The 14,854-nt window shown below is 38.4% G+C and overlaps 1 protein-coding gene across 5 annotated transcripts in view; it reads right to left on the reverse strand.

Annotated features, from left to right (window-relative positions):
- Nucleotides 1–7,283: 7,283 nt before the first annotated feature.
- Nucleotides 7,284–14,854, reverse strand: part of CEP44 (centrosomal protein 44) — a 44,146-nt gene continuing 36,575 nt past the window's right edge. For all 5 annotated transcript variants that reach the window (XM_090036166.1, XM_090036165.1, XM_090036164.1 and 2 more), the window contains 4 exons: nucleotides 11,763–11,838; nucleotides 8,606–8,733; nucleotides 8,306–8,343; nucleotides 7,284–7,468 (listed from right to left, as the gene is read on the reverse strand). In XM_090036166.1, coding sequence (XP_089892292.1) covers nucleotides 7,420–7,468; nucleotides 8,306–8,343; nucleotides 8,606–8,733; nucleotides 11,763–11,838 — 291 coding nt within the window. In that variant the 3' untranslated portion in view covers nucleotides 7,284–7,419. The remainder of the gene's footprint in view (nucleotides 7,469–8,305; nucleotides 8,344–8,605; nucleotides 8,734–11,762; nucleotides 11,839–14,854) is intronic.

Consider the following 14,854-nt stretch of genomic DNA (forward strand, 5'->3'; position numbering starts at 1 on the left):
ATTCACAGAACTTAAGGGGGTTTATCTCGGCCCTGAAAAATCATGGAGAAAGTCCTCAAGGAATCTATTTCTATTTGGAGGAGAAGATGGTGATTAGGAACAGCATGGATTCACCAAGGGGCAAGTTGTGTTTGACCAATCTGATTGCCTTCTGTGATGAGATGACTGGCTTTGTAGATGCATGGAGATCAGTGGATGTGGTGTACTTTGACTTTAGCAAAGATTTTGATATGGTCTCCTACAACATTCTTGCAACCAGGCTAAGGAAGTACAGGTTAGATGAATGGACTGTAGGGTGGATAAGAAACTGGCTGCATCATTGGGCTCAAAAGGTAGTAATCAATGGCTCACTGTCTAGGTTGGCAGCCAGTATCAAGTGGAGTGCCTCAGGGGGTTGGTCCTGGGACCAGTTTTGTTCAATACCTTCATCAGCATCTGAAAGATGGGAGATGGAGTGCACCCTCAGCAAGTTTACAGATGACACCAAACTGGGGGGCAGTAGTAGATACACAAAAGGGTAGGGCTATGATTCAGAGAGACCTATACAAATTGGACTTTCAGACAGAAAATAATCTCATGATATTCAATGAGGACAAGTGCAAAGTCCTGCACTTTGGACAGGACAAATGCCATGCCGTGGTACAGGCTGGGGATTGACTGGCTAAATAGCAACTCTGCAGAAAAGGACCTAGTGGACAATAAGCTGAATATAAGCCAATAGTATACCATTGTTGCAGAGGGCTAACAGCATACTGGGCTGCATCAGTAGGACTGTTTCCAGCAGACTGAAAGAAGTCATTATTCCCCTCTTTTTGGCACTGGTGAGACCACATCCATAAGTGACTGGTCCTTCCTGAAACTGTGGGGGGCACCCACAGAAGCCACTGACCCTGTCAGGGAGGGCACCAGCCCTACCAACAGCATCAGTGTCAACTGTAAGGGAGGACACCAGCCCCAATATGGGGATCTCATACACCCCCTACCAGTCACCTATGGCCACATCCAGAGTACTGTGTCCAGTTTTGCTCCCCCCGCTACAGAAAGGATGTGGACAAATTGGAGTCCAGAGGGAAACAAAAGTGGCTAGGGGCTGTGGAACATGACTTATGAGGACAGGGTGAGGGAACTGGGCTTATTTAGTCTGGAGAAAAGACTAAAGGGGGCTTTAAAAAGCAGCCTTCAACTACCTGAAGGGTGGTTCCAAAGAGGATGGAGCTAGACTATTCTCAGTGGTGGCAGATGACAGAACAAGGAGCAATGGTCTCGAGCTGCAGCAAGGGAAGTTTACGTTAGATAGCAGAAATAATTTTCTCACTAGGAGGGTAGTAAAACACTGAAACAAGCTACCCAGAGAGGTGGTTTAATTTCCATCCTTGGAGGTTTTTAAGACCCGGCTGGACCTGGTTGGGATGATATAGTTGAGGCTGGTCCTGCTTTGAGCAAGGGGTTGGACTAGATGACCTCCTGAGATCCTTTCCAACCCTAATTTTCTAGGATTCTCTGATTAGTTCAGCAATACTTCAGCCACATCCAGTCACACAGATATGAAACAAGTACAAGCTAGTCAGCTGAAGCCGGAGCTCAGCACTCAGTAAATCAGGGATTCTCTCAATCAGTATCCCAAATGCATATTTTAATTGTGGATTGAGTCAAAAACAGATTCTGTGAATATTAGAAACTGAGGTCTTTGGAATCAATAATGTATTTAGAGTCTCAGAACAAATTTTAGAAGTGTTCATTTTTAGATACTACGGGGCAGTACTTAACTGTAATCTATGCTCATGGTAAAAAGTATTCTTTTCTTGTCTTCTAGGGAGTGGAGGACTTTGCTGTGAGCTGATGCTCTTGAGAACCTACAGACACCAAAGCTTGTGCAAGTAGAATGCTGAACATTATTTTTATGACTGATCTTTTGCCGACTGCTAGTCTGATGTAGTAGATGCGTCAGATTATGTTAAACATCTTGAGAATGATGAAGAACAGGACGCTGCTCCACAAAAATCTGCCTATGAAAACTTTAGAGCTCAGTGTGCTGCATTACAACCTGTAAAGATGTCCTGAATTAGTCCCCTTTAAAGCACCTTATTTACTGTCTTTTCTGAAGTTTGAGAAATCATGCCATTTGAATTTTGAAAAAAGTTACACTTTATTCAGACTTTGAGAAAAGTGATTGGTAGCTGAAAGTGTCCAGAAATTGGAAAAACAATGATTGGCTTAAATGCCTAGATGTGAATATGTTATGGTCTGGGTTGAAGTACATGATAGTTAACCTTCAATTCTAAGTTGCTTGTGGCTTACTCTGTTTGAACTAATCCTAACTGAAAAATTTCTAAGAGCATGTGCAAGTGACAGCCCTATTAGACATATGCTTTTCCAAAAACATTATAAATTGATCCCCCAAGTATTCTTTAAACTAAAAACAAAGATAAAATGGAACCCATCTCTCTTATAAAATGTTTATATATCTTTACTCCCTGATGGTGCTGCCACCCTTTAGGAATATAAGACAAAATGAATACCGTAAAAGCACTAGAGAGCAGGGGAAAAGCATGCACAAGAACACTAATAAAGACATCATGGATTTGGCATGAGTGTTACACTTGCAGGTTGGTAGTATTACAGACTATAACAAGAACTTAAGCAACTTATAAAATATATTATGAGCCCATATGGACACCAGACAACATTTACTACATCCAAACAAGTTTATATTTTTAAAGACCTGGACAGAATAGAACATGACAGAACTGTTATCTATATTATCTACTGTAGCAAGATAGCAGTGCCTTCTCCATCTGGCTACAGTAGATAACAAAGTTAACAGTTCTTTCATATATTTTTTCCTCCAAGAACAAGTGTGAAATTATTTAATAATTCAAATAAAAACAAATACAAGAACATGGGACATGCCTAGTAATCACGATGTCCTTTTTCAGATTTATGCAGATAACAGAAATATATTAATCCAAAATGCTACACTGTAGAAATCTGGTCCAACCCTCAATCAAGTCAAGAGGACTTTGGTCAAGCCTGAAGGGACAGGTTATTAAATGTTTTAAAAACCGAGGCCTGCGCTGTGCACCCACCCTGCACAGCACTGCCCTGGCTCCAGCCAACATGAACAGCTTCTTGGTAGAGCTGGTCCCGCTGCTGCCTGGGTGCTGCTCAGCTCCCCTGCCTCCACCAACTCCTCCTACTCCTGCCCTGCTGCGCTGCTTCAGCCACCTTCCACCCATTTAGCTGCACACAGGTAGTTGCTCATTGCACCAGGCAGGTGGAGCGAGTGGAAGGTGGCCATGAGCTGAAGCTGGAGCTGGGACAGGAGCCATTCAGCTGCAGCTTCCTTCCCACCTGGTTGCACATGTCGTGCCTGACACATACCACCACAGACATCACCACTTCCAGGGCAGGAGGAGACACCGAAGGCAGGGGAGCTGAGCAGTAGCTGGACCTGGGCAGCTGAAGCAACAGCCAGAGCAGCCTTGCTGGGAAGCCGTGTGTGTTGGACCAGGGCCAGGGCAGTGCTGTTGGCAGGTCTAGGCGGAAGTGCAAAGTGGCCTGCCCTGGGCATGGTGTGGGTTCCCCACACCCCCAACTGGCTCCTGGGGCCTAGTGTACTAATCACCCCCCCAAAACATGTGCACTCCCTGCACAGCCCCTCTCCCTGCTACCATACAAAAGCAAGGCTATTTTGAGCTGTTATGCAATCACCTCCATAGGCGGTGCGTGCCTCCTCAGGCTGAGGAAGCATAGCGACCACGTGCAGGCAGTGACACACACCCCAGTAGCGAGGACAAGCCAAGTGAGGACTGTCCACAGGCAGCTGTGATGGTCAGTGGCTGATCACCAACCGAGGGAGTGGTCCCCCACTGCTGGATACCAAGCCCAGAAATGCCTGCCCCCACCATTGCCTAAGCCGAGAGCATTTGCTTTCAGAAGGGACGGGGGAACCAGCGCTCTCAGGGGGTGCATATGCACCCTCTACACATTGCCTATGATCACCTCTATATATACATATGACTAAAAAAAACAAAACAAAACAGGACAAATATTATTTCAGAAATAAAATTAAAATATTATAATAGATGTTTGGTTTTTAGCACATGACATATCTATGTTAAAATGGTATCTTCTGAAAGATTTTTATATGTGCGGCCCTCAACAGCTCACCAAAACTTGTTAAATGGCCTACCAAATGAAATAATTGCCCATCCCTGCATTAAGCCAATCTGTATGCTGAGGCTGTAGGCTGCAATAGCTTTATTCCTAGCTAGGACTCAGGGCATTTAGGGCCCACCATACAGACATATGGTTATTACTCAGATTGTATTACTGGACCAAGAAAAATGATTTCTGTGTTTAATTTACAATGCAAGAATGCTCTATTTTTTTTAAAGCAATACTGGATACCTGCTACAAGTTTTACTTTGACTCTTCAGATATCATTGCATGCTTCAGTTCTTTATTAGTAGATTTAAAATCTAGTCCAAAATTAACTAAAGTTTTAGGAGGAGCTCCTGTTTCAATGTTTTATGTTAATGCAGTTATGCTTCATTATCCCTTGCATGATCATGGATCTCCTAAGTATTAAAAGGTGGGATTTGTTTGCTTGATATATGTGGAGATGCATAAAGCAGTCTTTTAAAAAACAGAAACTAAGGAGAAAGGTGCTTTTAAAGGGAGTCTGTTGTGTAGAGAACTATTTTCCCCTCCTTTAATATTCATAAGCCCATTCTTTTTAAGCACAAATATGAGTTCAATTAGATATGACAAACATACAACAAACATTTTGAAACACAAAACTCCATTTGTTAGCAAGTCAAAAGAAATGAGGTTTTAGACAGACTGCTAGGAACAACAATCTGTGATGTGTTTATGTTTTTGGAAGATGTGTAAGCTCCCATGTGTAAGTTCTAATACACGTGGGATATCAGCATAGCTTACCTTCACTAAATTTCACAGATTTCATAGATATTAGGGCTGGAAGGGACCTCGGAAGATCATCGAGTCCAGCCCCTCCCTCAAAGGGCAGGAAGTCAGCTGGGGTCATAAGATCCCAGCAAGATAAGCACCCAATTCGCTCTTGAAGGTGTTCAACGTAAGTGCTTGAACCACCTCCGATGGCAGGCTGTTCCAGACCTTGGGGGCTCGGACAGTAAAGAAATTCTTCCTTATGTCCAGCCTGAAACGGTCTTGCAGGAGTTTATGACCGTTTGACCTTGTTATCCCTTGGGGTGCTCTGTTTCCCCAGATCCTGGTGGTCACCCCTGATAAACTTATAGGTGGCCATCAGATCACCCCTGAGCCTGCACTTTTCCAGGCTGAAGAGGTCCATGGCTCTCAGCCTGTCATCGTAAGGTCTGTTTTCCTGACCTCTGATCATGCGTGTGGCTCTTCTCTGGACTCTCCCAAGCTTCTCCACATCCTTTTTGAATCGTGGAGCTCAAAACTGGACGCAGTACTCCAGCTGCGGCCTCACCAAGGCTGAGTACAAGGGGAGAATGACATCCCAGAATTTGCTTGAGAAGCAACTAAATGTGAAAACTAGAAAATGTTGGACAACTGTGCATTTTCGTATTTGCAGGATTAAATTAAGGAATATGTTAGATTCATGATACTTTGCAAACACAAGTTTTTTTCATGCTAATATTGGTGCTTCAGTAAGTCTGCCATAAACTCAGCGTTATCTTCCTAATTTTACTTTTTACTTGACTTTCTAAACGTTCTTTTCTGAACACAAATGGCTATATTCCCACTAATTTAATACTGTTCTATTTTCTTCCAATTTATGGCACAATGGGATTCATGTCTTATATTGAATTTTGAAGGTCACACACTGTACTTTTTAGGGTGGAAATTAATGTATATTTTTAAATACAAAGATTAATGTATATTTTATTAAAGTGAAATCCTGCATCAATTCAAGACAGAAAATTACTGAAAGACAACAACTAAAAGAAGTTCTGTTTGTATTGTTTTAAAGTAATAATGATTTGTGAACTTCAAACTGGAACATGATTTTAATCTAAAGAGAAAAATGTTTTCTATAAATTACCACCACATGGTGGTGCTATAATTCCATTTTACTGCATATACTACTACATCTGTATACAACCTCAAATCAGTACCAAAAAAAGTTATTCTCTCTAGACAAAATAATTTTCATAATTACTTTAAGATACCAGGAGTGGTTTGTGAACTGCCATCACCATTATAACATTTATTTTTCAGAGTCCCTAAAATACCTTAAGTAGATGAGGTTTATGTAAGAGTGTTGAACATTTTCACACTTGTAGTTTGTGTGACAGTAATGGAATATCTGTCCTTTTTTGGGGGGCAAAATAAAGTCAGTCCATATCTACATATTTATTAAACAAATGAACAATTATACTGCATCAAGTAGATCTCAGTTTGCAACAGGCCTTCTTCATTTACAGACTATACCGTAGGAATTGTTTAACATCATCTGCTCTTGCAATGTCACTACAGAATTTTTTCATATGAAGTGACAGAATGTGGATAGCTGTCACACAAGTACAAAGTTTCTTGACATGATATGTTTTCATTCTCAGTAATTTTAAAAGAATTTTAAAAAATTATCTCCATATGCCAACTAACACATACACTTGTACCTTTGATTTGATTATATCATGTTTATGGAAGTCTTACATCTACTTATGTCTCCAAAGAGAAGTTTTATATGGTTTCAAATCATAAAAATGTTGTGTATCTTTGTATACTGGATGGTCTCCATCTTTGCTGCTGGTCTTAAAATGTGTTGGGTAATAGAGCACTAAAACACTCAACACATCTCTCACAGTCAAAGTCTGTGGACTTACGTACACACTTTAGTGTTTAGGATCAAACTGACCCTCACTTTGGCAGTGTTAATGGAAGCCATAATGTGTTGGTGCTTTCTGACTAAGCATGAAAATTTATATTTAAAAAAAAAAAAAAAAAAAAAAAAGTTACACATTTACAATATGTGTATTTAAGTTTTCATTAAGACTTATTCAACCGTACAGATGGCAAGATGGTATGTATGAAAGTCTCTTGGGTGCAATATGCAAGTCCCAGCTGGAGTGTTTCCAACAGGATGTAAACCATGGTCCTCTAGCCTGCACTTTAAAAAACATATTACTTAGCACGCTGCCAACAAATGTCAACACAGAAATACACTGCTGTAATGACTTCACTCCACAAAAAATACTTTTTTTAAACAGAATTTTCTGAAGCAAAAGACTTGAAAAAAAAAAAAAAAAAAAGATGTAAAAAAAACACTCAGAAGGTAGAAAACATTTATTCTCTAAGCAACAATAAAAACATTATGGGTATTAAAATGATAATATTAAAATAAATTTTGTACTGTACACATTCACATCATAGCCTTGAGATCCAGAAGTCTATCCAGGACATGAACTAAGAGCCGTTGCTTGAATTTTTCAAGAATTCTGAAGTTTCTTCAATCCTAAAAATATTTAAAATGTTTAAAATATAGTAAAAACATTTATTTCGTACAATGATGTTAAAATAATGCCTTTAACTTTTCTTGTCTTTTTGCATTGGTCAGCCTACTAAATTTGCTATTATTTGAGAAAAAATGCATAAAAAAGGAAGAAACCCTCCCTCCCCTAAAATAAAATTAATGATAGAGGTAATTCACACATCCCTTATCACAAATCAGACTTAAAAAGTTGTCACCATCACAAGGCTTAGAGGGTTGCAATGGGATAGATAAAAAGATTAATAATTTTAGCTTTTTGAGGTAATTCGTACAATGTAAAACCCTGGTTGTACATTATGATAATGCATCTTATTTTACTTTGACAAGTATAATTAAAATTCTTTCTATTCATAAATTTTCTTTACAAATCTAAAGACCAGCATCTAAATGTTCTGTGATATCCTCATAATCTAGGACTGCTTACTTCATTTAAAATTTCATCTCAAAATTCAGTAACAAAAAAAGTTGAACAGTTTTACCTAGTTCTAGTAACCTCTTGTTACTATGGACATACTATGGACAATACTTCTATTGGTCATCAACCAATATCTAAATGCTCTTTAATTCCAAATTAATACCATTAAGAACACTTTACGTTGCTTGTTAGAAACCAAAACAGTGACTCATCCCACAAATGCAGAACTGTAAGTGGATTTATTATCCAGTGGAGTCATAAGGAAATGCCACACCTGATGTAGAGGCCTTTGAGGTTTGGAACACATATGCACATTCTATATATGATTAGTCCAGTACAATTCCCTACTGGGAAATGAATTCCTGCTGCCCTTTTCTATTACTTACATTTTACTTATCCGTTCCATTCTTTGTCTTGTTGTCTCCTGCAATTTAAAAGCAACAAATTTAGTCAATTCTTCAAAGCCAACATTCTTCAGTGATGGACTTTTAACCTGGAGAATTCATGAAAAAAAACTACTTTAAGCACTGTTTACATATCAAAAGGATTTTTATGAGACAGACCTAGATGAAGTTTTGCATAGTTTTGCAGTGTTTTGCTAATAGTATATACAACTAAAACTAATGCTTACTTGTTCTCTTGACCTTAGAAAGGAAATCAACTAAGCATTTGCCAGTTTTACTTACCTTTGAAATCTCTGTCAGACTATGATAATTAATGGTCGTGGCTTTGGGAGATGGGTCTGTGGATAATTGTGAACTGTATCCAGACGACTGATGAAGACTCTCTGGCATATCCTCCTTCCTTTCTATATCTAAAGAGAAATATTCATTTTTAGGTCACCTTTGCCTTTTTGCTCTTTTGTAGCAGGGTCAGCAATCGAACAGCTTGATTTACAGTATGTAATAACAGAAGAAAATGCATTGTTTAGAAAGAAAAATGCTACTGGTGAAGGTCCAAGATGGGTTTCTCATTCTTTTAAAAAAGCATGAACAGAACACACAACTATGACACAGAAAGAGAGAAGAAATTCCAATAAAGATTATAGAGGAATCGTGATTACAGTCAATTCAAACAGTTAAGCAAGTACAATAATTGACCAAAACATTACATAATAATTTCAGATAGTTCATCTTTGTTTTCTTATTATAAACCACTTGTCTCTTGTAGATGTAGGACCTTTTAAATTCTATTGCTTAAACTCAGCGTCCTTATACTAATGATCTTTATTAACGTTTTAAAGATTGAAGCTTGCATAAACATGTTTTTAATGTGTTTCGGTTCAGATATGTGGTATAAACAGCAGAAATTTTAAAAATGACTACATTTCTTATTTTTAAGCTTAGGACTAGTATTAATTCACCAAAAGCAAATACAACTGGCATAGAGCCAAGCCAACATTAAGTGCTGCAAGGAATCCCATTCTCTATATAAGGAAATCTTTGGTGCTATATTAACTTTTTCTTTAATTAGAATAATTATCCTGAGTACCAAAGGAAAGCATGCCTTTCAATGTTAAAAAATAGCATAGCATTTTGTTGTCTTTATGTAGTCAATGGATCCTAGATTCAGAAAAGCATTATGATTATTTATTAAACAATTATTCAGTAGAAGAGCTCAGAGGCATGAGAAGTCAGCTATTTTGTAGCATGTGATGAGTGAAATTTAACTTTGGACACACATTAAGGATAGTGTAGCAGAATGGCAGAAACAGTGGCAGGCAGAACCTTGTATAGGTGACTAATCCCAAAAATATAGTTGTGTAATTCCAACTGTGGATGTCACAGCAAGCTTATAGTGCAGAAATTTTATTAGTTTTTAATGGTATATAAGATTTGGTATATCTGTTCACTTGCTTGTCATGACAGTTAGAAAGAGTTATATAGCTATTTAAAATATGTTAGTTATAAATTATTAATATTGTTTGTTGCCCATAAAAAACATATTGACTGATAAAGAGCATAAATTGTTAAGAATTATATTCTTACATAAAGAAGATTATAAACTGCAGGCCCTACCAAATCATTTTAAGTAAAGCATATTCCCCCCCCCACACCAATACAGGGAAGATATGGTTCTGACAGCATCTCGGAACTGCATACGGCGTTTCAGAGCTAGGGACTCCGTACAATCCCAAACATTTCAAATACATCTATCATTCCTTCAATTACTACAGGAAAAGCAGTTCTTTCCCATTTTCCATTCTGATGCTCTCAATCCTAATAAAAGGAAAGAGGGAAGAGGTTCTTCAGCATTTTGTGTCTGGAGCAGGTAAAGAAAGACATATTGCCCATATTATTATTGGTAGTGGGGGTAACGAGTGGTAAAACAGAAACACTTAAGATTAAAATGGAAATTTAAGACTCAAGCCTAACTACAGGGTGATTCCTACTGAGGAAACAGGAAAAACATCTAGTCTCAAACTTTTTACAGACCTCCAGCTGTACCAGTTGCAACACAACCTAGCACAACAGGGCCCTTTTACACTTCTTTTGCAAACCACAAGTAAAATTTACTTTATTCTGACATTTAGGCAGTTCTATATGTTCCATTTCTGGGCTAGTTATTTTTTTCCCCTAAGAAAATAAAAACTGATCAAATTGAGAGAAAGAGAGATATTAAAGACAACAGATTCACAATAATGAACTGTTCTGCTGTTAAACTTAAAAATGCAGGTAGGAAGTTAGTTAGAGACAATAAATGAGACAGAATTGTAAGTGTGAACTTAAAATTAAAACAGTGATTACAATAAAAAAGCTAAAGGTAGGGAACCAATTAGAACAAAATGAGTGAGAAAGAAATGAGGAAACCTAACTTTCTAAAGTTCAAGATTATAGACAGTGCTCAAACATGGACATGACCAAGTAGTACACACAAGACCAGAAAAAGAAAAAGGGCAGATGAGATAGGTTTATATCTGACAGAAGGATATGGACAAGATAAATTTGTCACTGAATAAGGCTACAGAATTAAATACAGAAAGAAGTAGGAAGAAAAATGCATCAAAAACTGATTTCTAAGAAAAGACTCTAGTTTATAATTAGAATAAATTTTCCAGAGTAAGCTTGGCAACTAGGAAACTAAAGGGAAGCTGGACTTAAGGGAATTTCTCCCTATCTCCTAGGCCCATGGCTGCATCCAAATCACTGCTGCTACGGTGAAAGTTATGGTTTTAGCCCCTCTCTTACCCACTGCTGATTCTGTAGCAGATTTTTGCTGCTCAGGTGAAAGCTACTGCCAATTCAGCAGTAGCTCTGAACGAGTTAAAAATCAAAGCAGATGTTCCCCAGTTAGTTTCACAGTAAATATCTCAGCTTTTAGGCTGCAGGAAACTAATAAACACCGCAGCAAGATAATACAAGTATTATTCTGCTGCAGAGTTTTTTACTCTGATCCAATAATGCATGTGTAGACAGATGCTGAGGGGCTGGGGCATTAGCTTCGGTGCTGGGCTGCCTGCCAGCTAGCCCCACACAAGAGCCACCCAGGCGATCCACAGCACACTGAGCCAGGCAGGAGCAACCCTGGACTGGTATGCTGACCCCCCCAGCATGCCCAAAAGCAGTAAACTCTAGTACAATAAGTGCTGAAGTTTATTGCTTCACATTAATTGCATGTGTAGACACCTAGTGAGAAAGGAAAATATGCTAGTACTAAACCACCCAAACAGGCTATTTCCAAGGTTGGGTTAGCACCTGAAACTGAATCTTTTAAAACATCTTGAGAAGCTTTCAAATGTAGAGTGTCTGTTTAAAAAAAGTAAAAATTTTGGAATACAATTTTTTCTGAGGTTAGCAAAAGTTATATTAACAAAAAATTTAGTTAAAATATTATAAGTCTTACCAGGAGACACTGGAATCATATTCCTACTAGAGGTACATTCTTCACCTATATTGTTCAATTCTGTAGATAAGTCACTCTGAAACAGCAGGAGATTTTGCCAGTTACAACAAAAAAAACCGTTAGCCACACATCTTACATAAATGCTGAGCATAATGAGAATGATAATCAAATATTGAATATATGCATAGATATTTACTATACTGAACACATATTACAAGAAGTTTTATGAAACTGCTTCTATGGAGTAAAAGCCCTAGCAGACATTCATTTATTTGTGGAATGGGATCTGATCCCAGATCCCCAATATCATACATGCTGCCATGTCAAACATGCATGACACCTCACATGATTTTTGCGACCCAGGATCACATCCTGTTGCACCTCCATTCAGGTGGAGGACCCCTGAAGTTTCCCAATCCACAATCCAGGGCTCCCCTTGTGCCTGACCTTTACAGATTCACCAGACAGCCCAACATCAGAGACTGGCTCCCAGATGTCAGTGTGCACAGTGCACTTCAAGGGGCAGGGGTTTACTGTGTTCAGAGTCAGATTCTGTCCCAGGCCTGGGACAGAGCTGCTCCCTGCTCCTTGAAAGTGTGCAGTATAGCCTATGCACTGAGTTAGAACTCTGAGGCTTTAAATGCACCACACTGCTTTAAATGTTGCAACATATGGGCTTACACTGCATGCCTTTCAAGGGATAGGAGTGGCAGCCCCTGATGGAGGACACAACTGCCTCCTGGCCCTTGAAAAGGGCGTCATGTAGCACAACTCTAGGAGTAGATCCCTATCCTGCCCCCCTCCTTCCCCACGTTCAAAGGGCAAGCATGCAGCTGGGCTGCTTAAGGGAGCAAGGAGCAACTCCCTGATCTCAGTCTCCTGCACTGAATGTTTTCTGTGCATTCAAATTAAGCGTGATACTAACTAGCCACAAAGATGTTCTGTGCTTACTGGACCATTTTTGTGGCTCATTTGCCACTTTATTGCACCATAAATTGCTTGCAAGTGGGGAATGTTGCAATTTATAGAGTGGTTAATGCATTAAATGTGCCATATTCTGTTGAGGACCAAGAACATGTAAAATGTAACCTTTTAATGTTATACATACTTATATCACACATTAAGTAGATCAGTCTTTTTTTTAAACAATAACTCTGCTGTAAAACAATACAGCAAAGTTTCAAAACTGAGTGCCTAGCAGTTCAGATGTAATCATTTGATCAGGCTAGAAGTTGTATTAAAAATAAACAAAAACAAGTGATGTTGCTCTCAACAGAAAGGATTAGTGCACAAGTGCCTCATTAAATACTAGGTCATGAATTAGGAGTCTATACTTTGGATTTGCATACATAACTTCAGGTAACCAAATCTGAAAATTCTGGTCAAAGTATCTGGTTGAGAGTAATTGTTTTAAACACTGTAATATCAATTCTGCCTACAGTTGATCTCATTCTTTAAGAAAATGGTCATTCCTTTTGTTGGATTCCCGAAAAGCTTTTTAGGACATTTTCTTATACAACAGGAGAAACATAGGAATATTTTTCCTTTCGGGGGTGGTAATTTATAGAATCATAGAAAATTAGTGTTGTAAGGGACCTCATGAGGTCATTCAGTTCAACTCCTTGCTCAAAGCAGGACCATCCAACTGTTTATCTAATTTAAGCACTGATCACACAAGCTAATCTACAGAGGCAGGCATTGAAGGGTTGTACCTCTCTGGATCAGTTTCTAGTCCCTTTGGGACTAGAACTGTTTGCACGTCAGGAAAGCCCGGTGTGACTTTATGATGCAGAGAGAACATGTGTGTGCCTGTACAAAATCTACCATCCTAATATGAGGTAAAAGACATTAAACCAACTTTATTTCAGTTGGAAGTCAGAACACAGAAGTTAAAAAATACCAGATTTATACTGTGACAACCTTAAAATCTACCCACATGTGCATCCATATTATATACTGAATGAGGTAGGAATTCTTGGGGAAAAATGTTTTCACCCAATTCAATTAAAAACTGTGTCACTGCATTTACACGACAGAAAGAAACAGTTATAGTGTCACATTTTAACAGAATTTTTTTAATGTAATTTTCTAATTTAATGAAACAAAATATTAGGATGCACAGAAGTCTAACACCCCGTCTTGAATCATGAAGCTTGGCATAGACTACCATTGGAACTACAGGAGCTGACAGTAACAGAATGCTAGGAATAGGAGACAAGCTCCAGAGACCATCAGATATCAGTGCTCTTGAGTTAGAAGTTCAAGATGGCAGCTCTGCTCAGTCCCCGCTCATCCCTTTTTTTACTTTTGCTTTGGCAGCTTCAGAGCTTTCCAGTGTGGTATATATTATACCAGCAGTAAAGACCCAATCATATAACGGTCATGTTATTTTGACATGTTGCCAATTTTTTCTGACGAATGAATGCAAAATGAAAAGCAGCAGCAAATGTCAAAAATTTCTCTCTCCACCATATTAATAGAATTTCATGGAACAAAGTTCTTTAAAAGTCAAGACATCTTTTTTCTTGGCAATTTCCAAAGGCCCATTGTAATTAGTAGAGCAGTGGCATTTTCTCAAAGGAAAATTCAAACAGATCACTCCTATACTAAAAAGCTAAAAAAAAAGAAAAATGCCCCACACAAACTGGATCCAAATATGTCTTTGTACACTTCCACTCTTATGATATCCAGGGTATAATATATCTGGTTAGATGTTTTTAAGAGGAACTAGTGTTAAATATTTGAAGTGTCAACCAACAAAATCCCTCAGACTAATCTTCAATAAAAATGTAAATATACATTTGTTATATGTATTTATAATTTTTTAAAACAGATATAGTGTTGTTAAAAGGTTCCAGACTAGAAATCATTTTGGACAGGTACAGCAAAGCTAGCCAAGGTACAAGCTTACCAGTACTTTCAATCTGCTTCAATTGTGACCAAATGGAACCATTTATGAAAGAGTGGACAGTCTTTATGATCCCAAACTTCTTGAAACCACTGTAATAAGGTTCATAACTTCTTATGATGGTTGTAGGATTTGAAAAAAAATAGTAGTAAATTCATTCATAAAAATGAGTAAACAGACATCA

The sequence above is a fragment of the Crocodylus siamensis genome, chromosome 2 (assembly GCF_052110815.1).
Source record: "Crocodylus siamensis isolate JL-2025a chromosome 2, ASM5211081v1, whole genome shotgun sequence".
Classification (NCBI taxonomy): Eukaryota; Metazoa; Chordata; order Crocodylia; family Crocodylidae; genus Crocodylus; species Crocodylus siamensis.